The sequence below is a fragment of the Antennarius striatus genome, chromosome 9 (genome assembly GCF_040054535.1).
Source record: "Antennarius striatus isolate MH-2024 chromosome 9, ASM4005453v1, whole genome shotgun sequence".
In the NCBI taxonomy this organism is placed as follows: Eukaryota; Metazoa; Chordata; class Actinopteri; order Lophiiformes; family Antennariidae; genus Antennarius; species Antennarius striatus.
Genome location: NC_090784.1, coordinates 21,983,647 through 22,008,782, shown reverse-complemented (window position 1 = coordinate 22,008,782; position 25,136 = coordinate 21,983,647). Strand labels below are relative to the sequence as shown.

The 25,136-nt window shown below is 47.5% G+C and overlaps 3 protein-coding genes across 6 annotated transcripts; 1 reads left to right on the top strand and 2 right to left on the bottom strand.

Annotated features, from left to right (window-relative positions):
• Nucleotides 1-1,004: 1,004 nt before the first annotated feature.
• LOC137601071 (dnaJ homolog subfamily C member 2-like) lies at nucleotides 1,005-3,442 on the bottom strand. The gene is made up of 3 exons (XM_068323075.1): nucleotides 3,185-3,442; nucleotides 2,238-2,687; nucleotides 1,005-1,293 (listed from the first exon to the last, which is right to left on the bottom strand). The coding sequence occupies exons 1-3, from the start codon at nucleotides 3,354-3,356 to the stop codon at nucleotides 1,280-1,282; spliced, it is 636 nt and encodes a 211-aa protein (XP_068179176.1). The 5' UTR covers nucleotides 3,357-3,442; the 3' UTR covers nucleotides 1,005-1,279.
• A 1,698-nt stretch (nucleotides 3,443-5,140) lies between these two features.
• capn7 (calpain 7) lies at nucleotides 5,141-13,151 on the top strand. Of its 2 annotated transcripts, none has more exons than XM_068322962.1 (21): nucleotides 5,141-5,508; nucleotides 5,746-5,854; nucleotides 6,336-6,488; nucleotides 6,572-6,639; nucleotides 6,721-6,960; nucleotides 7,081-7,167; nucleotides 7,262-7,388; nucleotides 7,473-7,558; nucleotides 7,692-7,785; nucleotides 7,881-8,027; nucleotides 8,404-8,510; nucleotides 8,623-8,743; nucleotides 8,931-9,075; nucleotides 9,210-9,309; nucleotides 9,392-9,527; nucleotides 9,646-9,721; nucleotides 9,978-10,123; nucleotides 10,262-10,324; nucleotides 10,404-10,534; nucleotides 10,935-11,027; nucleotides 11,601-13,151. In XM_068322962.1, the coding sequence occupies exons 2-21, from the start codon at nucleotides 5,816-5,818 to the stop codon at nucleotides 11,743-11,745; spliced, it is 2,304 nt and encodes a 767-aa protein (XP_068179063.1). In that variant the 5' UTR covers nucleotides 5,141-5,508; nucleotides 5,746-5,815; the 3' UTR covers nucleotides 11,746-13,151. The 2 variants fall into 2 exon arrangements, with proteins under 2 accessions (XP_068179063.1, XP_068179062.1); XM_068322961.1 differs by having other exon boundaries at nucleotides 6,331-6,488.
• A 319-nt stretch (nucleotides 13,152-13,470) lies between these two features.
• sh3bp5b (SH3-domain binding protein 5b (BTK-associated)) lies at nucleotides 13,471-23,440 on the bottom strand. 3 transcript variants are annotated; one of them, XM_068323008.1, is made up of 9 exons: nucleotides 23,129-23,440; nucleotides 22,731-22,793; nucleotides 20,955-21,083; nucleotides 16,776-16,940; nucleotides 16,555-16,685; nucleotides 16,037-16,079; nucleotides 15,690-15,909; nucleotides 15,044-15,376; nucleotides 13,471-14,659 (listed from the first exon to the last, which is right to left on the bottom strand). In XM_068323008.1, exons 1-9 carry the CDS (start codon nucleotides 23,204-23,206, stop codon nucleotides 14,430-14,432), a joined length of 1,392 nt encoding a protein of 463 aa, XP_068179109.1. In that variant the 5' UTR covers nucleotides 23,207-23,440; the 3' UTR covers nucleotides 13,471-14,429. The 3 variants fall into 3 exon arrangements, with proteins under 3 accessions (XP_068179109.1, XP_068179110.1, XP_068179111.1); XM_068323009.1 differs by having other exon boundaries at nucleotides 13,471-14,644; nucleotides 23,129-23,432; XM_068323010.1 differs by lacking the exons at nucleotides 22,731-22,793; nucleotides 23,129-23,440 and having other exon boundaries at nucleotides 16,776-16,996; nucleotides 20,955-21,047.
• Between the last annotated feature and the right edge of the window lie 1,696 nt (nucleotides 23,441-25,136).

The window sequence follows — 25,136 nt, the reverse complement described above, 5'->3', positions numbered from 1 at the left end:
CATTGTACCCCCTGATGGCACGGGGCACGAAGGAGGACCTCACCCTCTCTGTGGAGGCGCTGTGTGACAGCAGTCTTTTGCTGAAGGTGCTCCTCTGTTGGGAGAAGGTGGTGTGTAGGGGGGGCTGGTGTTGTTCATGATGGCCCTGAATTTAGACATGGTCCTGCTCCCCAGAACTGTCTCCACAGAGTCCAGGCTCAGCCCGACCACTGAGCCCGCTCTGCGGATGAGTCTGTTAAGACGGTCCATATCTCTTTTCCTGGCCCCCCCACCCCAACACACAATGGCGTATGACAGCACACTGGAGACTACGGACTGATAGAACATGAAAAGGAGCTTAGGACAGATGTTGAAGGAGGCCAGCCTCCTCAGGAAGTACATCCTGCTCTGCCCCTTCTTAAACACACAGTCCAAGTTGAGTGACCAGTCCAGTCTGCTGTCTAGCTGCAGTCCCAGGTACTTATAGTTTCCTACCACCTCCACCTCACTGCCCTCGATGATCACTGGTTGTGGAGAGGGAGGTGCCTGCCGGAAATCCAGCACCATCTCCTTCATCTTGGAGACGTTGAGCTGGAGCTGGTTCTGTTGGCATCACTCCACGAAGTCAGCCACCAATGCTCTGTACGCCCCTCATCACCCTCCCGGATACATGCCACAATCGCAGTATCATCGGAGTACATTTCCATCCTTTTTGCAAAGTCAATCACCATCTGTCCTTCTGCACTCCTCTCCTGGATATGCAGAACATAATCTGAACTTATTAACTGTTCTGAGTTCCAGAAAGAATACATGTCAGATTTCCCGAAACGGTGGAAATGGGTCAGGACATGCATCGAAACTATTATATTGAATTTTGTATTTGTCGTTATCCACTTACAGTAACAGAAGCCTGGTGGCAGCAATTCAGCCCCTGGGCCTTCACTTAGACATATGTGCTGTAGAAAAGTAGCTCGCAATTTTTGATGAAGGAATAAAAACAGTGACAACTAATGAATCTGGCAGAAGGAAGGTTTATTAGACACACACACAAAGACACACAGGTTTGTCTTTTACCTCCTTGAACATGTCCTCTGACTCCCACCTGGCTTGAAACCGCCCTGCTCTCAACGTCCACCTTCCGTTTAGCCATTTTTGAGGAGGGGGTCAAGTGAAAGTTGACCTCTGCTCTGACTGCTATTGAATAACGAAGGCGAGGTCCGCTTGCTGCAGTGACTTTGCAGGTTACTGTTGCATAGTGGGGATGTAGTGTTGGTACGTGCAAAACATCAGCAGCAAAACATCAGCAGCTGTGGCCTGCGGGTCATTTATAATAGTCACTAGAACCAAGGCAGTCAAAAACCAAGGCAGTCACAGACTGCAACATCCCGACACATGGCAAACACAATCCTGAAGTCTGCTTTCCCCTGAATTCAAAATTTACCCTGACCTACTTGCATACGTCAAAGATCAAAGCTAGTGCTCTGACCTGTCATTGATCAAAAACACTATCTTTTATCTACGGTTTCACTTGCACTGCCCTTCTCCCTCGTCTTTCTATCTCATCTGGGATGTAATTAAATATTATCCGGGGGGCTATGGATAATTTACTCATGGACCGGATCGGGCCCCCGGGCCTTGACTTTGACATATGTACAGTAAGGCATCTCACTCTGCATGGATTTTCATATGCGAATTCAAGTATGCTCTCTTTGTATAACCTTTGCCACATGTTTTACAACTGTAAGGCTTCTCCCCTGTATGAATTCTCATGTGCTGAATCAAGCTTGAATTCACTGTGAAATTTTTCCCACATGTTTTACAAATGTGAGGCTTCTCCCCTGTGTGGATTCTCATGTGGAGATTCAAGTAGGTTTTCTGTCTGTAATTTTCGCCACATATTTCACAATCATAAAGTCTCTCCCCTGTGTGGATTGTCCTGTGCACATTCAGGTTTGTTTTCCCCCTGAAACGTTTGCCACATGTTTCACAACTATAAGGCATCTCCCCTGTGTGGATTCTCATGTGTAAAATCAGGTTTCTTTTCCATCTGAAATGTTTCCCACATGTTTCACAACCATAAGGCTTCTCCCCTGTGTGGATTGTCATGTGCAGAGGCAGGTTTGTTTTCCATCTGAACTGTTTCCCACATGTTTTACAACTGTAAGGCTTTTCTCCTGTGTGAATTTTCATGTGGCGAGCCAAACTAGAGCGTGCCGATAAACCCTTCTTACAGATTTTACAAACATATGGCTTCTTACTGGTTTTACTTGTTCTCCGGGACTGAAACTGAGACTCCACCTCAGCATCTTTTCTCCTTGTTTCTCCTCTCTCATCATGGCTGACGGACATATGAGAGCCGTTAGAGATCAGCAGGTCAATGTTTGCTGCTCCCACCACAGAGCTGATAACCGGCAAGTTGTCAATAGACTCTGTCTGTGCTGCACCATCTTCAGCTTTCATGTACAGAATCTCATCTTCATTGTGGTCATTTTCCTTGTGAGTAGGAGTCAACGTAACAGCATCAGTCTCCTGCTTCAGTACAAGCTGCTCTCCCTCCTGACTGCTGTGGAGTTCCTCTGGTTCCTTTTTCAGGCGTAGAACCTCTGGTTCCTCTTGGTCCACACTGGACTTCACCTCCTGGTTCCAGAGCTGCTGGTCAGCAGGAACCTCCACCTCCTCCTCCTTACAGACATGATGCTGTGGGCGATCTGGAGGACAACAAAAGGAGTGTCACACTTGTGGGTGCAGCAGTACATCTGCCTCACTAAACTAGGACCTGAAGTTGTTTTGCTCTCAACACAGGCAATCAGACATAACAGTCTTCAATCAAAAATTCTTCCTTACGACCATTTACTGACCATTTACAGACAACAGACTGTGTTGCTCCAAGGTCCAAGTGATTTCTGATGTTTTGTGGGGTTTGTATTATTTTATACTGAAAGCAACAACCAATCAAATTGCATAAAACGGCATCCAAAACATCACTGGTTGACTAATACAATCTCCACAATACAGAATTTTCCAACTCTAGTAAACAATAAAACTTAAAAATGATTTTATATCAGGATTGTTTAATTATGAACTATGCTTGCCCTAGAAATGGCTTAAACAACGCTACGTAAAGTATTAAGATATACACTGATTAAAGTATAAAAATTTATGGTCGAATCTTGTGTTTGGTTAACTAAAATGACGTGTTGTTTACCTATCCTGTGTAACTTCACTTCGGCTCTGAGGCAGAGATCCAGCAGTCTGCGCTGACGACTCATCTCTTCTTCCTCCTTGACGACAGGTTTTTGAAAAGTTCCGAAAATATCCTCATCAGCAGCTGTTAGTCGATTTTTAACAAAATCCTTCCAAGAATCAAATGAAGACATTTTGTTAACGGAACTAAATACAGCATAAACTAATATAACGTCGAAGTTAACGCTACTAGAAAGGATGTTAACTTCCGCTTGTTGATTTCCGCTCGTTGTCACTCAGAAAAACCTCCGACTAGGAAATCGTCCAAGTTTTTATTGTTCCCCTGCAGTTGATGGCAAGGATTCAGAATTCCACAGTTTCAAATCGACAGTGTCGGATTGGGGCAATTTCCGCGTTCGTTTTTAGAAAATAAAAGATAATGGAAGGCTGAGGTGTCGCACAAAAAAGCCGACTTATTCCCTGATTCCCTGATCAACACAATTCTACTACAAAGTAAAAATACCAGCAGACGGTAAGCTTTCCCTATCTCCTGCACAGAGGAGAGCTGAGTTGATCTCGGTCATTTTTCACCCTGCTGCTGTGTACAATTTTTATTTTTTGGGTTAAATCCGTCGCTTATGACATACAAAGTTTGTATGACATGAACAAACGCACAATGTTTAAAACATCATCTCTTTGGCAGCGATAATAAATATTGCACACATAGAACCGAGGTCAAGTGTGTTTCAGAAGTTTGTGCCTCAGCTGTATGGAAATAAAATTAACAAATAGGACTTAAGAAAACAATGTATCTCATACTTGACTTGCAAACAGCTTCTTATTATCCTGAATTTCCTTCGGGATTATTAAAGTATATATCCATCTATGTTATTACCTCCAGCAGTTGTTGTTCATCATAGTTTACTTCTCTGTTTGTGCAATAATGACAATATTCATTATCCAAAACATTTGTGACTGGTGGAATGTTTAGATGTCTGACTAATAAAATAATATGTAATGGGACCTAAGACCTGGGTCGTTGGATTGCTGTGGGCAGTTCTAGGGGCATGGAGGTGGTGTGAGCCGTCTTACATAACGTTTTTTACAAAGATGGCCTATTAAGGTCAGTTTGACATATGTTCAGTTTGACACACGGTCATCCATCAATCAATTTTCTGTCACCGCTTTATCCGCTGTTGTGGGTTCCAAATTGTACATAGCTGTGAGTGCGTGCAAGCCAGGTTGTCTGTGTGGCTCCGCGGTGCACTGGCATCACACCTGGAGTTTCCCCTTCCTCACGCCCTTGGTCAGCTGGGATAGGCTCCAGCTCCCCGTGAGATACGGTCGGTTTCCAATAATTCCAGGGTCTGCCCACTCAGGTCCACATACACACACACACACACACACACACACACACACACACACACACACACACACACACACACACACACACACACACACACACAGCAGAGCTGTCATTGAAAGAACACAATTAAAACAATTCTGAACATAATCTCAACTAATTAACTGTTCTGGGTTCCACAAAAAATATATATCAGATTTCCCAAAACATAGTGAAAGTGGGTCAAGACATGCATCAAAAATGTTATATTGAATTTTTATATTTACCAGTATCCACTTAACTGAGGCCTGGTGGGGCCAATTTTGGCCCCCGGGCCTTGACGAAGACGTGTGTGCTATGGAGGTACTGGCAATTTATGACTTTGATAAAGGAATAAAAACAGTGACAACACCTGATCAGTGACAGTGACAACACCTGAAGTCCAAACTACTCAAACTTTGACATCTCATGTTCAACCACAACGCGCATCTGGAATGTTGTGAAGTGGAGCTACAAAACCGTAATTAGTAAAAACAGAGGACAAGCGATTTCTAGTCCACTTTTTTCCTACTGCACCTGAATGCAACAGGGACGTCATCGTCTACTGCGGTTGCGCAAATCATCGTGTCCGGGAACAACATTCTTAATTTGATTTCCGCTTGTCAGCAGTCGACTGGCTGAAGATGTAAAAACTTGAGCTGGCCAGCTTTCTCCACGGGAACACGGATGTCAATCAAAATTATATCGATTACGATTCGTATAAGTTGATGAAGCGATTTGTCTTTTCCGTGAAAGACGGATGTTTCCGTAGTTGTGAGAATAGCGGTAGCTAGCAGAGGCTAGCGGTAGCTAGAGGTTAGCTAACCCCATCGCTGGACAGCTGTCAACAACTTCTGGGGAGGATGGACTGCTCGGCGCTGGAGCTCGATGCTGTCAAATTTGCCAAAGCAGCTGTGACCTTCGACCAGAATGGCAAATATAACGAGGCTATATTTTATTACAAGGTCGGTAACTTTGCCTCTTGTTAGGTGTCAGCAGCGGCTAGCTGTTGGTATTAGCCATGAAGCAAGCTCAAGAAGTAAACAAGTTGTGTTGTGTCATTTTATTTGTTTTGGATGTACTTTTACACATTCGAAGAAAATTTCCCTTGTTAAATTACAGGAACATGTCTAAAACATAATTAATTCTTACTGTCAGTTAATTAAATGGATTTTTAACAACTTCACATATTTTTGTTCCAGGAGGCAGCCCAGGCCCTGATATATGCTGGAATGGCAGGGTCCAAACTGGATGGAATCCAGGACAAAGTGAATGAATACCTGGATCGGGTCCAGGCCCTCCATAATTCTCGTAAGATCAGCTAATGAGGGTTGTGAATTAACCAGTTCGGAATCATTAAAGTATACCTAATCAAATCTAACAAAGTATTTGATGATAGTGCAAATTGAGTTCTATATTTGCACCACTAAGGCATTGAACGACTGACAAACAGCCTTGCAGAAAATAAAAGAAGTTTAAGAAACTGATTCACTTTGAACTGGACTGAGACCACTTCTTTTTGACAGACCAACGTCTGGCTATTTGATCCTGGATGTGTTCCAGGTGAGGTTTCACACCTGTGAGTTTAATCTGGATCAAACTGAAAAGTCATCACCACTTCTGTTTTCCCCACCTTAGTCAAACATGGACATTGACACAAACTGGGTGGAACAGATGAAAGTGTTTTGAGCTGCAGGGCAGTTAGCATCACAGCTATAACAACGCTAATGCAGACATTTGAGCAGACCCTAACCTGTTCTCTAGTCATCGTCTGATGTGTGTCCCAGATCAGGCCCAGAAGAGCGACCCGCTGAAGTCCCGGCAGCAGTTGGACCTCGAGCGGGCTTACTTCCTGGTCACACAGGCCTTTGAAGAAGACGAGAAGGGAAACGATGATGAAGCCATCGAGCTATACACTCAGGCTGTGGAGCTGTGCATCAACACGGTAGATCTGATGTCAATCTCTCGTCTTCTGATCCTCACATCCACTGCTTTCAATCGCTTTTGTTTCTCCTGTGTTTGCTGCAGTCCAACGAGACATCCGACCCCGCTCTGCAGTCCAAGCTGAAGCAGGTAGCTCGCCAGGCTTTAGACAGGTATCTGCTCCTACAGGTCGATGCCGCTGTCTCTCCCTCTCTTTCCGATCTTGAATTATACTCCTCCGTTTGTTCCACTAGGGCGGAGTGTCTTCAAGTTTCAAAGTCTAAATCGGCTCCAGCTCAGACTCAGGACAGGCCAGGGCCCCCCGTAACCAAAGCCAGCGCCGTGAATACTTCTGCCGGACCTGTTCGCCAGTTTTTCCCCCTTGGGACTGACTTCTCCCTCCGGGACCGGCCTCATCCTCAACCGGTCCGGCCGGTTCAGTCCAGCGAACCCCAAGGTCAGCGCTACACGTCGGAGGAGATTGAGGTGCTCAGGTGAGAAAACGCTGAGAAACGTCGATGCTGAGACTGGAATAAATACAGAAAATTCATGTTGGATTCAAGATTTTGTTTCGCTATGAAGAATATTTTCGTGTCATCCTTTTTAACTGTCAGGAGTACGTCTACAATCAACAACATCGCCTATGTGCCCTTCATGACCGTCGACATGAGGGAACGGTTTGCCTTTCCTGTCCCTTTCTCGTAAGCCACATCCTCTGGAAGAAGACTTTTCTGGGTCGGTCTGAGCTGCAGATGGTTTCCAACTCATAGTTTTTGTGGTTGTCTTTCTCACCAGGGATAAAACGGGGAAACTGGCTCTGTCCCCCAAACAGAAAGCCATCTTCTCCCGCTGGGTCCGGCCGGACGACATCTGCAATAACCCCACCATGATCATGTCCGTGTCTAGCTTCAGCATCAAACAGGTCAGACAGACGGCCTCCGTGTTCGTCTTCGTCTGAGATCACGCTCCATGTTTTCATCACCTGATACTCTCTCCTTGGGTCCAGACGGTGGTTTCTGACTGTTCCTTCGTGGCGTCCCTCGCCATCAGCGCCGCCTACGAGAGGCGCTACAACAAGAAGCTCATCACCAGGTAGCGCCTGCAGCCAATCAGCTTAGGAAGTGAGATGTAGCTAATGTTTTATGGAATAATTCACATGTATGTCGACTGGTGTGTGTGTGTGTGTGTGTGTGTGTGTGTGCGCGTGTGTTCTCGCGTCCTGCAGCATCATCTACCCTCAGAACAGACGTGGGGAACCAGAGTATAATCCCTGTGGGAAATACATGGTCAAGCTTCACATCAACGGCGTTCCCAGGAAGGTACACCATGGTTACGCTGATATGTTCTCTGTCCTGATGCGTTCATTCTCCTGATGCGTTCACTGTCCTGATGCGTTCACTGTCGGCCTGTGCAGGTGATTATAGATGACTTCCTGCCGGTGGATCACAACGGGGAGCTGCTGTGCTCCTACTCCAGCAACAGGAACGAGCTGTGGGTCTCCCTCATAGAGAAGGCCTACATGAAGGTGATGGGAGGCTACGACTTCCCCGGTTCCAACTCGGTGAGTGAAGAAGAGCAGGAGGAGGAGGAGGTCTTTTCCTGGTCTGGTGTCTGTTTTTTATTTGTGCAGTTTGGTGCAGATCGGAGTCTGGAGCTTCCAGATGAACGTTGTTAAAATCAGTTCTGGTCACTGAGTTTTATTTTTTGGTAAAGTTTGCTTAAATTTTTTTTTCTGACCTGCTTCTTGTCTTTACACGTTTCTGAATGTTAATAACATTTAGTAAAACACGGTGCCATGAACCAGATGAACAGATAAAGATTCAGTCAAGACACCCAGCATCATCTCAGCTCCTGCACGTGTCATCGTGTTTAGGAATGATGTCATCACAGCTCATTTATGACGACGTCGTCACCAGATAGTTTGTTGGTTCCTACAGAATATCGATCTGCACGCGCTCACTGGCTGGATCCCCGAACGCATCGCCATGCACTCAGACAATCAGTCGTTCAGCAAAGACGACACCTTCCGGATGCTCTTCCAGCGGTGAGCGACCCCCCCCCACCCCCACCCGCCTCTGGGTTTCCTGTCCTTCTTTATACTTTCGTTTTACTTTCTTTGTCCCTTTTCACGACTGTCTCCTCCTCTCTGTTGCCAGGTTTCACAGAGGCGACGTCCTCGTCACCACGGCGACAGGCGTGATGACGGAGGAAGAAGGGGAGAGGAGGGGCTTAGTGCCGACGCACGCCTACGCTGTCCTCGACATCAGGGAGTATAAGGTTAGCATGCTTAAACTAGCCTTAGCCTGTCACCATTAGCTCTTCTATGGCTGGGAGGGGGTGTCTCTATTGGGTGAGAGTGGCGTTGTAAATGTAATGCAGCGCAAAATGTGTGATTTCCCAGCAGCTCCTAAATGCATCATGTGGACACGTATCTGCTGTCTTTGACGTGTGTGTGTGTTCGTAGGGAATGCGTTTCCTACAGCTGAAGAACCCGTGGAGTCACCTGCGGTGGAAGGGCCGTTACAGCGAGCGTGACGAGAAGAACTGGACCCCTGACCTCCTCAAATACCTCAACTTTGACCCCAAGACAGCACAGAAGTTTGATAACGGTATTCCAATTGTTTTCCCACATCTTTCCTTGTCTGAGGCGTTCAGGACGCCTGAGGCCTGGAAGGATCCGTCAGATCTTTGTGGAATAGTTCCGCTTCACAGCAGCACCCGTGACATTCTGTTCCTTCTGTAGGAGTTTTCTGGATCTCATGGGAGGACCTCTGTCAGTACTATGATGTCATCTACCTGAGCTGGAACCCGTCTCTGTTCAGGGAGTCGTCCTGCATTCACAGGTGGGTCGTCGGTCTCCTCACGTGGAAGCAGCCGGGCGACAGAAGCTCTGACGTGTGTGTTCTGCTTGTGTGTCGTCTGCAGCAGCTGGGACGGGAAGCAGGGCCCCGTGAAGGACGTGTACAGTCTGGCCAACAACCCCCAGTACAGGCTGGAGGTCCAGTGTCCAGCAGGAGGCGCTGCCGTCTGGGTGCTGCTCACCAGACACATCACCGACAAGGTGGGTGGGGGGGTCGTGAAGTGATGTAGTGTGTGTTTACCTCAGCAGCAGAACGGTTGTCGTGTCACACAGCGAGGCTTCCTGTATCTTCTGCTGACTTTAATCTCATGTGTTTCAGGATGATTTTGCACAAAACAGAGAATTTATTACTCTAGTTGTTTACAAGACGGACGGGAAGAAGGTTTATTACCCAGGTGAGGATTGAGACACCGAACATGACACACACATCCACGCCTTACAAAAACAGATCATCCACTGAACATCTACTGATAATCCACTGATGATCTACTGATAATCCACTGATGATCTACTGATAATCCACTTATCAACTTCTTTTCAACAGAAGTAGATTTCATAATATAATACTCTTAACTCTTTTAACCCGTGACAAACAGACTCAGGACTTTATTGTTATTTAAATAAACCCCTTTAACCCCCCCTCCCCCACAGCCGACCCCCCTCCCTACATCGACGGCATCCGCATCAACAGCCCACATTACCTGACCAAGATGAGGCTGACAGCTGCTGGGTCACACACCTTCACCCTGGTGGTGTCCCAGTACGAGAAGCAGAACACCATCAACTACACACTACGGGTGAGGAATTACTTCTGTAGAGTCAGGAAGTGAGAGGCACCCGACAGCCAATCAGAGCTCGGTACAAACATCTGTGGTTAATGGATGATGTTATAGAGGTAGAACTGTAACACCAACACCTGTTGTTTTTTTCTGCAGGTATTCTCTGGATGTAAATTCACCTTCTCCAAGATCCCGAACCCCTTCACTCAAACCAAACGGGTGTGACATCATGCGTGTGTAAACACTCCACCGTCATGTGACGTCATCAGGTTTGGCTCATCGTGTCCCGTCTCTGCAGGTGAACGGCCAGTGGAAGGGCGTCAGCGCCGGCGGCTGTGGGACCTACAGGGACTCCTACAAACACAACCCCATCTACCAGATCAACCTGGAGCGGCCGGGACCGCTGCTCATCGAGCTCCGGGGGTCCAGGTCAGGCTGGTGGCACCTGATGGTGGTTTCATTTCCACATTACCTACAGTCACTTTTATTGGATCCACATTCAGTTGATTAACGCAGCTGGTTTTGTGATAATCAGGAGTTTCTTTCACGTAGAAATTTTAAAATAAAATCCAAGAAAGTCCTGAATCTTTTGTCCGGATTCAGCCCAACTCTTTTTCCACGTTTCATCAAGTTCTGTCAGGAAGTTGTGTTATGTGTGTCTAAAAAATAATAATAAATGAAAAAATGGAATGATAAACATTCAGAAAGTTCTGATGTTAAAGTAAACTCCTCAAGATCAGTTTTGACTAGAGTTTTTACCCCACGATGAAGAACAACGACATCATCATCCTCCTGCGGTGAAGGTCATCCTCTTCCTCTCTGTCTGCAGGCAGTACAGCGTCGGGTTCGACATGGTGACCGTATCGACGTTCGGGGATCCCGGTCCGGCTGCTTTCCAGAAAAAGAGCAGCGGAGATTACAGGTAGAGACGAAACACCTGTGATTCCATCTGGAGGAACGTTTAACACGTTTAGCGGGAAAATACAGCAGGTCAACTGGAGACAAACTAAACGATGCCTTCTCATTTAGACGATGAGTTCTCCTTTGTCCTCAGCGGTGAATGAGTCCTCGTTCCTGGACAGCATGATGCTTGATCATTAAAGAGAATCGTTGTTAAAAATGAGATCCGTTGGAACCGCGTGTGGGACGGTTACATAACTAATTCAAACTAATTTTAAACTGTTATGAAAGTTATTTTCCTCATATTTATGATTCAGCTTTGTTTGGCAGACTGGTTCGATTTGAGATGTGACTTCTTAGTCGTTTAACTCAAAGTCAAGACGTATGACAGAATTTCACCCAAGTCCTCAAATTATGAGGTGACGATATTTTATATCCAAATGTCAAAAATCAAATTTATTTTGACATTAAAGTCCTATAAACCAGATGCGGCCGATGCCAGCAGCAGCATCTGTTCCCAGCCCCGCCCCCTGTTGTCTTGCTGGGAACAGGGGGCGGGGCTGGAGGCGGAGCCTAACTCTGTTTGTATTTCCAGATGTGGTTTCTGCTACTTGGAGCTGGATCATGTCCCGGCGGGCATCTACAACATCACCCCCACCACCTTCCTGCCCAAACAGGAAGGACCCTTCTTCTTGGACTTGGCCAGCACCTCCCCCCTCAAGGTGTCCCAGCTGCAGTGAAGACGGATGTCAGGGTTTGGAGGGGGGGGAGCATGTGAAGTCGTTAAAATCCACCAAAAATAAACGAGTGATGGAGGGACACTGAGTTACATCATCATCATCTTCACTGATGGCTGAATCTGGTTGGTCCACATCCTGGGCTCGGCACTGGCGTCATGAACTCCATCTCCCTGAGCCCCGCCCCCACCAACAGGACGGATCTAAAGCAGGTCACGTCCGTTAGGACTCACCAGTGGACTCATCTGTGTTCCGAGCACCGCTCATCGTTTTAGTTTTCTTTTATTCTCTTGTTCCTTCGCATGTTTTAAACCAGTTCTCCTCAGTGACCTCTGACCTCGGCTCTGGTCGGGGTCCTGAGACCACCGCTGATCTAAACCTGATGACCATTAAGTTGCTGGACCTCAGACTGGTTCCAGGACCCTCTGCTGTTTCCACCACCACCATTGGTTTGTTTTGTTCTGAGCACTATTAGCATTAGCATTAGCTCATTTTAATTATTTACACAATATCTGCTGAAAGTGGGACGGACGTGTGGGCGTGTTCATTTGTGCAGGTCCAGATGTCTGTTGCACAAACAACATTCTCAGACTAATGGTAAAAAATGTCGGTGGGGCATATTTAAAGTATTATTTCCCCTTTTTGTTAGTTACCCTGTGCACCAATCAGCTACAAGCAGGGCGGAGTCTGCAGATGCATAAACGTCCCATCATATGAAAATAAGACATGTAGCATCACGATGCTAGCTGCAGTAGAACAGGAAGCAGAAGAAATTTGGTTCTGTTTGCTGAACAGGTCAGCTAATCCGACCTGTTGTCAGGTGGACGGATCGTTTCCTTGACGACCGTGGTCGTCCTCTTCTCAGGAGCAGAGCAGCAGTGATGTCAGAGATGGGTGTGGTCTACCTGTGAAACGTAGACCACACCCTCGGTTTCATTTTTACCTTTGTTTCATCGTCAAACTGAGTGTTCAGAACCACCACCTGTCTTCGGCGGGGCGGGGGCAGGGCGGGGCAGATTAGATCCACATGAGTATATTTCTTTGTGTTGCCAAGCACTTCTGCCAAATACCCACAATGTTGCTCATTATTTGGTTTTGGGGGGGGGGGGGGGTTCTGCACCGCCACAGCGATGCAACCCACTGAATGAATGTTGATGTAATGTTTGCACTAAATGTTGGATCAGCTGATCTGTTCAACATTTAAATACAGAGAACGATGTCTGTGGTGGCCCTTATTTTGGTGGGGAACAGGGCTCTTATTTTGATAGAACATCATTGTGCCACTCATCGCCTGACTGAAACACGTGAACAGGAGTTTATAGTAATGACATGTAAAATAAAAAGTTATGTCCTTCATTCTTTATGTTGTCTGCCTAACATGAACATGAATTCATGCCTAAATAAAAGATCTAAACTGTTTAAAGTGAAGAAGCTGCTCCTGGAATGACATCAGCTGCTCTTCATCCTCTGGTGAGTTTGTGACTTTCATATTTTACTTCCTGTTATTGTTTGTTAACTCAACTGGAAAACCTTTTTTTTCCCTTTCTCAGACAAAACCAGCGACGTCGACCTCTGAGGATGCAGGAGGAAAAGTGAAGGTAATGTTTGGTTTCACAACCTGTAGAAGAAACCAAATTAATTTTAATTCATGAGGATTTATGACCTAATCAGAAACTATTCATCGGCTAAATGCTAATTTATCACCGACAATATTTAAAACCACAAAACTGGTTTTTAGAAAACAAGTTTATTAACATGATGCAACACAAAGTGACGTTTAGGAGAATCTGATTCTAAACAGAACACATAACATATAACCTAAGAACTAATAATTCCTCTTAACGTAGATTTAATAATCTGGATTATTGGAGTGTTGTGGAGGAACATCATGACCCGCCCCTGCCTGACGAATTATTTTGATTGGTCCGTGTTATTTTATGATTATTTTAATTCAATCCTAGAATTACTCTTCAATGTAAAAAAACTGCATAAAAAGTCCGATTTTTTTCTCACATTAATGATTTAAAATATCGATCATAGTATCTGTGTGGACGGGGGTGGGTACGCTGCCCCCTACAGGACGCTGAGATAATGCAGTCAGTAAATGGATTTATTTAAAGGATAGAACTTCAAGGTTACAGCTTCATCTCTGGTCTTCTTTGGGCTCATTTTATTTTGTTTTTGTTTTCTCCGTCTTGTTCAGGAGAAACCTGTGTTCCTCCATCGACCTGAAGGTGGGCAGAACGTGTTTGAACTTTAACACTGACATAATCTCAGATAACGACACACGAGCTGCGGCAGCAGCGAGCAGGAGGTTAATAGTCCAGTTATTGATGTAACACTTCCACGCGTGTGACGTGAACACCTGTTAAAGTCAGCGGAGCGTCAGCTATGCTACGTTACAGCGTGTCTGTCATGTGATCAAGTTTAAGGACCGATTGAGTCGTTTTTTGATCGCATGTTGTGTTCAGGAACAATAGGAAAAAAAATACCCACAGAGCACACAAATCATTTCCTTCCATCACCACAACTAACACGTTTTCACCACGACAGCGTCTTAAGGGGCGTGGCCGCGGCGGCGGGACACAGAACACATCGACCAACCCTCAGTCTCTGGCGTGTGGGCGTGGCAGGAAGCTGAGAAACGGCTCAGTTCAGTTTAAGGTCTCAGCATGAATCCTGTGCTTTCATTGGACCACGACCACCGTCTGCCCCGCCTTCTGAGAACGGCCGTCCGTGTTCTTGGCGTTGTCGGCTCGGGGGCGGCGCAGGTTCAGGAAGCTCAAGCGGGCCTCCAGGCTGAAGCTCCTCTTGGTGCCGGAATTGGAGGTGAGGTGGTGGTTGTTGTTGTTGGAGGCCGGAACGTTGTCCAGGACGCCCTCTGACCCCTCTGCCCGGTCACCTGTGGCACGGAGGTCTGTGATTGGTTAGTGGGTCATGTTTTTGCTAACATTAGCTCATGTAGCACACAGGTTTCATAAATGGAGGTGTGCGTTGCATTGAATTATGGGTAGCAGCTGTGAGTCAGTAGATTCTGGATTCACCTCACGTCTCTGACTCCTCCTAGTGTTTGTGGGGGGGGGGGTCGTCAGCTGTTTTTCTGGGGGATGTTTGACCTTCGGTTTCACTTCCTCCTGAATTATTATTCTAATTATTTTAATTTGACTTTGGTGTCGGTTTGAAGGTGAACTTTGTGGCGCTGCCTCTGGGCTCTTTTTGCTTTAAACACCTGATGTCTGACCAATCGCTGTTGAAGTGTTTGACCTGTTGACCTTTGCTCTGGACGCTCGGGGTCACGCACCTCTCTCCAGGTCGCACTCGGGTGACGACGCCCCGCTGCACTCGCTGCGAGGCCCCAGGACCGGCGAGATGAGGATGAAGTCCGACAGCGATACAGTGCTGGGGAGGTCCAGGCTGCAGGGCCTCGATGGGGGGGACGGGGAGGATGGCGGCGAGGAGGGGGTGGGGGACGGAGAGGCAGAGGAGGAGGAGGAGCTGGCGAAGGGGCAGGGCGACAGGAGCTCCTGGGGGCTGCTGGGAGACGAACCCAAGCTGCAGGTGGAGCGAGTCTCTGAGTCCTCCTCCGACATGGTGCAGCTTCCCCCGCAGGCATCGTCGAAACACACCGAAGCCACTGGAGGAAGAGGAGGAGGAGGAAGAGTAGAGAAAAAAAACAGCCACATCAGACCCAGAGGAGGCGCTACATCTTCCCTGACATGAATCAAAGTCCCTGAACGCACCATCGCTGTCTTAGATTCTTTTTTCTATGGATTAACTTCATAGCGACCGCTTTGGGATTGGACCCATATGCTTCTGTTACCGCGGTAACAGCAGCCTATTCCTAAATCCCAGCCAAGGCGGTGCAGAGGCCACACTTCACCCCCCCCAATCATCAGACTCCTCCCCCTGAAACTTAAATGTTAATCCCATGTAATCTGTCTACTCACTGGAGATCCCGTCGGACTCCAGCTTGAACCTGGTGATGTCATCTCCTGAAGCGCCGTCCCCCTCCGCGCCCACGCCCCGCCCCCGGGGGCCGATGGTGGAGTTCCGGCGCCGCTCGTGGATCTCGTCTGAGATCATCTCCAGGTTCCTGAGCGCTGTCTTGTACTCAGCTTTGGCCTGAGAAAGCTTTGCCTGCCGCTCATCCACGTTCTTCTTGAGGTTCTTGGGGGGGGCATCAGATAGAGATGATGATGATGATGATGATGAAGGTCATCAATGCCAACATGTCGTCACTGTGACAATCAGCTGTTGCCAATAAGAAAATATCAGAGCAGCAGACGTCACCTACCTCCAGCTGCAGGTAGTACTTTGCCTTCATCTCAAAGTAAGGCCTGAAGAAGGCGGGGGGGGGGAGGAAAAAATTAGAGTGAAATAATGCATGGTAACCCAGAAAAACATCAGTATCAGCATCACCATGGCAACCATGACAGACTTAAGCAGGTTATGATGTCCTGCAGCCCAGAGAGGTCAGTGATGAAAGATCTGAGTGGTTTTCAGTTCCCCACATCTGGTTTTACATCTAGAATCCTCCAACTGTGGCAGCTGGTCCAAACCCCCCCAGACCTCACCCCCCCCCCACCTCCAGCAGCACCAGATTTAGCCAGACTTCCTCTTTAACAGCTGACTGTTTGAAACAAACGGAACAATCAAGCGTGAGAATCCACTTTCAGGATTCAGAGCAGCAGCAGCTTCTTAAAGCGACCCAGACCTGATCACATGATCAGAACCCAAACCTGCTGACATCACAGACGGGTCTGTCTTCTTCTTCGTTGGTTTAGTGAACCCGTGATTCGCTGAGACTCTTACTTGGACTTGTTGATGGTGCGTTTGAGTTTCTTCTCAAGCTGCTTCATGCCTCCGGTCACTGCCGTATACTTGGTCGCCGTCTCCTTGTGCGCCAGCTCGCTTCGTGCCTTGGCTTGCTCCGCCTCCATCACCTGTGACAGCCAATCAGAAGACACGGTCGGTGAACCATGAAGTCTCTGACCTTTCCGTTGTATTTTTACAAACATGAACGGGTTCCTCACCCGCTGGGTGGCGTGGTTCAGCATCTCCTGCCAGGCCGAGTCGAACTGCCGGTTGTCCTCCTCCAGGAGCCTCTGCTCGGCCAGGGAGATGGTCTCCTTAGCCGCCCGCAGGACCTCTGTGGCCCTGTGGAAGTCCAGAGTGGCCCTCTGGGCCTCCAGCTGGGCCTGAAGACGGAGAGAGTCAGGGATCTCACCTCCAATCATCCCCCCCCCTTCCCCCGCTGTGAAGACATCGCCGTATCACGTCAGCGTGAACCGATCGGATCAAACAGAAGCAGCAACTAACGTCCTGAACTGCCTTTTGTTCAGGGCGCCGGTGACATCATCGCTCTGACCGACTGAGATGTGAGAGAACGCGTTGCCGGGATCGGATCAGAGCTGGAAAATAGAACCCGCCACCCGAGAGTGACACCCTGTACCCCCTGACCCGAAAACGCTCCTGTGCTCCAATCAGGTCACACTCGTCCTCTGGCCTCATTTCCTGTTTAAAAAAAGTATCTGGTAGGGAAACGGTTTCCTGCTGTCTTTCTAGAAGCGTCAGTTGTTTCCTCCTCGGATCCAGCAGCTCTCTCCCAGCCCGCTGATGTCACATGATCACTGTAACTTTGTTACCCGTGCTCATCAACATGCCGACGCAGCGGGATGCAAACAACCCTGGCCCTTGTGGCGTCACGTGTTCTGTGTAAACAGAAGAACCGTGTTCCACCTTCCTGTTCCTCTCCAGACCGGCGGCATCGCCACGTGGTCACATCCTCGGCCCGCGGGTCACAGCAGCCGCAGCGTTTGAAGGAAGACTTCCCCGCCGTGCAGCAGTGATGTCCCTTCAGCTAGCGGTGATGCTAATGCTAAAATGTCAGGGATTAGCTTCCATAATCTCTCATGTCGCGTCACCAACTAATCAAACTGCTTCATTCTTCAACTCCTCAGAGAACAGCTCCACCTGTATATTAGAGGATTAATGCTAACATAAGACTAATGCTAATATCGTCATGGAAACAAATGTACTATGGGGAAATCGGAGTTGGATGTTGCTTCACACGGAGGAAGGGATGAAACTCAAAGAATCCTACAGTGATCTCTTCATCCCTCATCCTGCACCGTTTAGTCTTGTCCTCCTCCTCCTCCTCTCTTGTCATAATTCCCACGAGGAACTAATCCGACACGTGTTCCCTCCATCCATCCCCTCCTCCTCCAACCTCATTCTGTCAGCGCAAACATTAAACACGGTTCACTTTTCCTCGGCCCAGAAATACGTAACACCAGGCCGTTTGTCAGATTCTTGTCATAGTTTTTAGGAGACTAATTTGTGGCGTTCTCTCCCTTCACCCAAACCCGACCCAGATAATGATCCGTCAGCAGAGAGGATGAGAACGCTCCATCAGCTTCGGTCAAACGTGACGGCAAAGCGTAGACTTCTATTTCTAATCTCCTGTTTTTACTCAACTCGTCCTCCGTCTTCTCTCTCTCTCTGCCCTCTTTGTTCTTCCTCCCCTTCCATTCGTGTTTCTTCACCCTGTCTCTTTCCATCCATCTCCTCTTCTCTACCATCTCTCCCTTCATCACATCTCCCTCCATCCATTCATCCATCTGTCACTTTTCATATCCCGCTTAATTTATCCTGTTGGCCTCGTTCACGTCTTCCTGTCAGCTCGTTTTACGTCTGTTTCCTGGTTTATCTTTTCCTCTTCCTTCCCCGCTCTATCTCTCCTTCCATCCTCCTCATTTTTCTCATTTGCTCGGCAATTTCACATTTTAATCTGAAGTATGCAGGCGATGAATGTTTCAGAGGGGCAATCCTTCTCCACGGAGAACTGCACAAACCAAACTGAATTATTTAAGAGCCTCAAACGCAGAAAACATTTTATGGGAAAGAAAAAACTTGAAAATGCTTTGTTTCACTTCGTGTGAGCAGGAGGAGGTGAAGGTCTGGAGGAGAATCAAATTTCTCGCGGCCTGTTTGAACTGAGATGATGACCGCTCCTAGCATGTTACCGGTTTGCTAGTGTGTTATCTCTCTTAGATGTTTGGGGACACTGGCGTGACTCTTCTTGATGTGACTCCCACCCTACCGTCTCAGAACCCCATCTGTCTCCCCGTCTGGGTGAGGATGGGGGACTCCTGACACCCACCTCCGGTCTTCCTCACTCCTTTCCTCACATCCTGTCCTGAGTTTCTGTTCACCAGCATGAAATCTCTCCAAATCTAGCATGTCATGTTTTGAACGTCTCCTTGCCCGCCCCCACCCGTCTTTCTCCTCCTCCCTCCTCCCTTTGGCATCTGTTCAAACTCAGGTCACCTCAAGGGTTGCTGAAGACAGCCTCACGTCTAACATCTGAGGATCACGAGCTCCCAGACAAAAAAGTTCAAAACATTTCATCTGATCTGTTCAGTGGTCGCCATTTTTATCCTCCATTTACATTCAGTTAGCATAGCTCAGCTCCTGGTGCTAACAGCTAACACTGTGGTTTGTTTCTGCAGACGAGGAGGAGGAGGAGAGATGTTCATGCTTCATCCGAACACAAACAGAGTGACCTACAGCGACAGAATCCACGCTTCAGTTTTACAGCAGATCCTCTACACACAGGAGTCAAAGCGAGTCAGAACTCAGCCTGGAGTTTGATGTTTGATTCATGACGTCTTAAAAACCCCACATCAGATTCTGCAGCGGTAAAAACGAGCAGCTCTGAAGCGACGGCGCCCGAAGCCACCAACGCACAGCCGTTCCCAGTTCCTCGCCGTGACCTACTTCCTCATCAGTTTCCAGGTCGTCGGCACGATTTCCTTCTATTGAGGTTCACGGAGTGAGCAGCGTGTGAAGCTAACGTTAGCGTGTCCTGATCCCTGAGGGGGAGGCTCACACGTCTGATGAATTACCGGCCGCCAACAAGACAAAGTTATCTCAACCTCTGCAGCTTCTCCGGAGTCAAGGTCACACCAGCTGGTTCATCTCCACCCCCCAGCTCCGAACACTGCTTATCTGCAACCACAAATGCTGTTTCTTATCACACTGAGAGCAATGGAGGAATTTCTGGCTAGAAATCCATGAAGAAATGAGCTGCAATAACAGAACACGATGAAATGAAAAGCCTGACTTCATCTCAGAGCAGAACTCCAAACACAGACTCAGTGTCTCTGATCTAAACCGGTTAAAACATTAAAGCAAACCACATCAAGGCTGTTTGTTCCAATCCGACAGTCGGGAGCAGCTGAACAACAGACTCTTTATGTCGACGTCAGCATCTTCCACTGAAAAACAGTCCAGTTTGTGGGGGAGGGGGGTGTTTACTGCATCGAAGGGGGTTAAAGGGTTGCACCGTCACGTTTGGGCTGAATTCCTTTCATTGGAACGGTGAAGATCAGATTGATGGGAAGGCCTGATGGGGGAGACGAGTATTCTGATGGGGGAGACGAGTGTTCTGATGGGGGAGACGAGCGATCTGATGGGGGAGACGCCGGCCGAAGCGTGACGTTTATCTCTCTGTTGACACAAAGCCTCGATGCTAAATCTGCTCCAGGAGGCATGGGGGGGGGGCCTGGATGGCTCCAACCTGAACGCACACAAATGATTTCTACTCTGATCCATCCGTTGCCAAGTAACCAATCGACCAATCAGCTGCAGCCGCGAGGAGGAGACAATTCAGTGACGTGCTGTCGAGCATCACCGGCTGCTAGTGGCGTCGCTTAGCAACGGCAAACACATCTCACATCCGCGTTTCCAACAGCAACACGTATGTACGGATCAGTGTGTGGCAAAACCATCAACGTTGCATCAGGTTTAGGCCCGAAAACGAATCGTGTTACGTTGAAAACCGTCGACGAACAAGCAGTTTAGACTTATTATTATTTGTCATCTCGAACTTTGACATTAAAGAAGAACCGTCGTTCCTCATCGGGAGATTTGAAGCAAACCCAACAGCATGTGAGCAGACAGGTAACGGAACCAAAACACTTCCTCCTCTCACTTCCCTGAAGGCTGACGGATTCATTTTTCTTCCCCACCAGGATTTGTGACCAGAACTAAAATCAAATCTGAACTTTGCACCTGTGAAATCACAGAAAAGGAAACGGGAAGCAACGCCGGGGGAAACGCAGCACCGGTTCCTGGTCGGCTCCAGCCCTTAGACCCGACTGATCAGAACCTCATGTGCTTCTGGAGGATTCCACCACGTCTCCACTCACCTGTCTGGCCAGCCGCCGGGCCTCCCAGTACGGCTTGGACTCCTCCACCGCCTTGCCGATCTTCTTCACCAGTTCATCCAGTTTGACAGTGGCCTCCACCAGAACGGATCGGAACTTCTGCCGAGAGTCCTGAAGAACAAGGAAGTGGATGCGTGAAGGAAAACAAAAAAGTTAAACCAACCAGTCTACCCGTTAGCGTTAGTTTCCCTGAGAGCCAGACGGATCAAGTCTGACCGACTCAAACCTGTTTTGTCTCGGTCTTTTTTTTTAGCTTTGCTGACTCTGAATTTTAACTCACAAATTGAATCATGGCTAATTCCCGTCTGAAAACAAGTTATAAAATAAATTCCCAGGGGAGGAGGGAAGTAATCTTTCTGATGCCCCCCCCCGCCCCGCCGCTGGTAGGGATGGGTGTTACGGACGCAATGGACTCAATCCAGGGTTCACAGGAAAAACCTTTCAGGGGAAGAAAAACTATTTTTAGGCTTCATGTTTTCTAAGAGGATAAACTCTCTGAACCTCAGACACTTCTCCATTGGGGGGGCAGGAGAGGGGCTTACCGTCCTAATGGCGGACTCAGTACCACAACCAGAGCCACCTCTTTGATTGGCGCTCATATAAAGCAAACGACGCGCCGATGCCGTGATGTCACGTTTCTCCGGGTTACATCGCGGCGCCGTTACATCACAGCTGTTGTTGTTTACACTGTTCTTGAATGGAGTGTTAAACTGTGACGGCGGTGGGGGGGGCTCAAACACGTCAATAAACATGGCAAAGGTCATGAAGCTACGCAGCTAGCATTGTGTGTGTGCGTGTCAAACCCTGTGAACCCTGCAAACAAATCTCAGACACATAAAATGAAAAGCAGGAGTTTTAAATCTTTAATTAACCGTAAAAAGTTTTCATGTGGACGGGAGCCGAGTCGCTCCGCTTCATCAGAAACACAAAATAAATTTAACTATGGATTTAAGGTCAGAGGGGGAGGAGCCAAACGCTCCTGCTGACCCGAGATGGACAACTGACTCGAACCCATGACCATCCTCTGCTGATTATTACGGATATCAATCTGAGTTACAAATCATAAAAACCCTGACCTTCAGTTTCAGTTCTCATCTGAACATGTGAAATGAAGGCGGAGTCACAGAAGAGTGTTTTTTACCCGGTAACAAAACTTCTGAAAAGCTTCCCACAAATCTTTGCAGAGGGGCGGGGCTTGGATCAGGTGTGACAAATCAGTCGCAAACAATCAAGCCAGGAGGCCAAAGGAGAAGAATATAAAGCCTCTCCGCTGCTGAAGACAATGATCAAATCATTCCAGCTCGTCATACTGTGAACTTTGACCTTTATAGAGTCACACCCTGCTAACCGACATAAAGGCGAGACATCGAAGTCACATGACACAGTTTTACTGGTGTTTAAGGATCAGTTATGTAAGCTAACAACCTGCACGACCCACATCTGGTCCGCACCCCCCTGGACTCATCTTCACGTAGACGTCATGTAGAGACTCTGAAGTGGTTTATTGTAGCCCAACATGTCAGAGTCTGAACCAGAACCAGAACCAGGCTGATCACGTGGGTTTAAAGCTGCTGACGAAGCAAAACGCCCCGATAAGAAACCGCTGTACTTGCAGGCGGGGGCAAAGGTCAAGCTGCTGCATCTGGACAGTTTGAGAGCAACAGATGAGTCCTCTCTGCAGCCCCCCCCCCCCCCCACACACACACACACACACACACACACACACACACACACACACACACACACACACACACTGACCTCCAGCTCCGTCTCGCATCTGTTGATGTCGTCCGTGGATTGGTTGAGTTTCTCCAGCTCCCCCTGAAAACGAGGAACAACGGAGGTGAAGGAGGCACGCACACACACACACACACACACACACACACACACACACACACACACACACACACACACACACACGCGTCGTCTGTGACGCGTCACGAGCAAACCGTCACAGACGTGTGGATTATAACCCGCGTCATAAACATGCATCGCGTTAACTGTTAGCTTGTTTTCATTTAAAACATCGGTGCTAACGTGCTAGCAGCGTCATGCTAGGACTCTGTTCCCTGTTAGCTAACGTTAACGGCCGCGCTGGCTGGAGGGAAAAAAAACCCCATAAAAAGCCGCCCGCTGCGGGCGTTCAGGACACCCACCTGGATCCTGGGGTCCACCTCCTCGTCCTCGTATTCGGTCTCGTCGTCCGACCGGTGCTCCTTGTCTGGGGGGTCCATAACGGAGGTGAAGGGCGGCCGAACAAAGACGGAACCTCAACCGTTACTCAGACCCGGACCGCACGCACATCTGCCCCGACAGGCACGAGCCTAAATAACGTCTTTCAGAGGAGGGGCATCTGGGGCAGGAAGAGGTTCATCCCGGTTTGCATCCGCCGACCTGACCCGCACCACCCGTCCCGGCACAGGTCCCCCTCCGGAATGAGTCCGGGGCTGAGGTGACCGGAGCTCCGATGGAGGCTGGGAACGCCCCCTTCAGCTGTGGTGTATGAGGAACAATCAGTGCCACCACCCGGCAGCTGGGGGCGCCGCTGAGGAGGGCCAGCTGGTCACTAATGTCTGTCATACAGGCGTCTGCATTAAAACGAGTTGGTCTTTAGTGTCTGTCATACAGCAGCGAGGCGTCTGAATTCAATCGTAATAATAGTAATAATACCAATAGTAATAATAATAATAATAATAATAATAATAATAATAATAATAATGGATTTTGAAACAAATAATGATATGAGAATAAATCATGTTTTTAAAAGAATAAGTCATTAGGAGAATAATGACAATGTTTTTGGGGAATTAAAATTATATGAAAATAATTGTTCTACAATTTATTAAGGCATCTTACGTAATAATTAGGTCAAAATGACAGTGACATCGCCATAAGAGTTTATCAGTCGTCTGTGTTGTTGTTCTTTGATGTTTCAGTCAGTTTTTTACGCCATGCTCTAAAGATTAAATGCTCCATGTAAATCATTGTCTCTGTGTTAATATTCTATAAATACATGCTTAATTAACTACAACAGAAGGCTGGGGCGTGACATGACATAAAGACCTCAACATTTCCTATTCTTGGAAGGAATTCTCGGAAAACATCAGTTCCCAGAGAAGCTGAGGGACAGCTATAAATAGATAATTAGGGGTAGGGTAAGAGTAGGATTAAGGTCACATTTTGGGTTGGGGTTACAGTAGGGTTAGGTTTATGGTTAGGATTAGGGGTTTGGGTTAGAGTTAGAGTTAGGATAAGGGTTATCGTTAGGATTAGGGGTTAGCATTGGGGATAGGGATAGAGTTAGGGTCATGGTTGATGAGGTTTAGGGCTAGGGTAAGATTTATGGTTATGGTTATGATTTGGTTTAGGGTTTGGTTAGGGTTGAGGTTAGGATTACAGTTAGGATTTGGTTAGGGTTGGGTTAGGTTTGTGATTAAGTTTAGGTTTGGTGTTAGGGTCAGGTTGGGGTTAAATTTTGGGTTCAGGGTAGGATTAGAGTTAGAGTTAGGATTGGGGTTCGGGCTTGAGGTTAGCATTAGGGTTTAGGTTAGGATTATGGTTAGGGATACAGCTAGGGTTAGGTTTAAGATTAGGGTTGGGATCAGGGTTAGGATTAGGTTTAGGGTTACATAAAATGAAAAGTTAAGGTTAATATGTAGAACCGACCTCTGTCTGTCCACCTCCATCCTGGTGTCATGCTTCCTGTTTTTCATTCTACATCACATTCTTGTTTTTATTTATTAATTTTAGTTATTGAAAACTGAGTGGATGGATTTACGTAACAACCCCACTAAACTCTGGTGCCGATGCATGATCGTGTTCAGTGTGTTGTTTTTGTTTGAAGAGCGTTCTTCCAGGGAATCGAGCGTGACGCTTCCTGTTCCATAAATTTTATTGTGTCTTGAACCAATGTTCCTGTACTTACATGTAGTTGTGTAAGGACTTTTTGTGCTCCTAACACAACTACATGTAAGTACAACCAGCACAAACTGTAACGGTCACACTGTGACCTCATTGGACGAATAGGATTACAATTTTTTCTGCTCCAGAAAGACACACATACTGTAATTGTAAAATATTCCAAGAACAACAGGAGAAGCTTTTCTTGGATTTGCAGCGGTGTCTTGACTTGATGTGCTTCGTGCATATCGACCAAATAAAAAC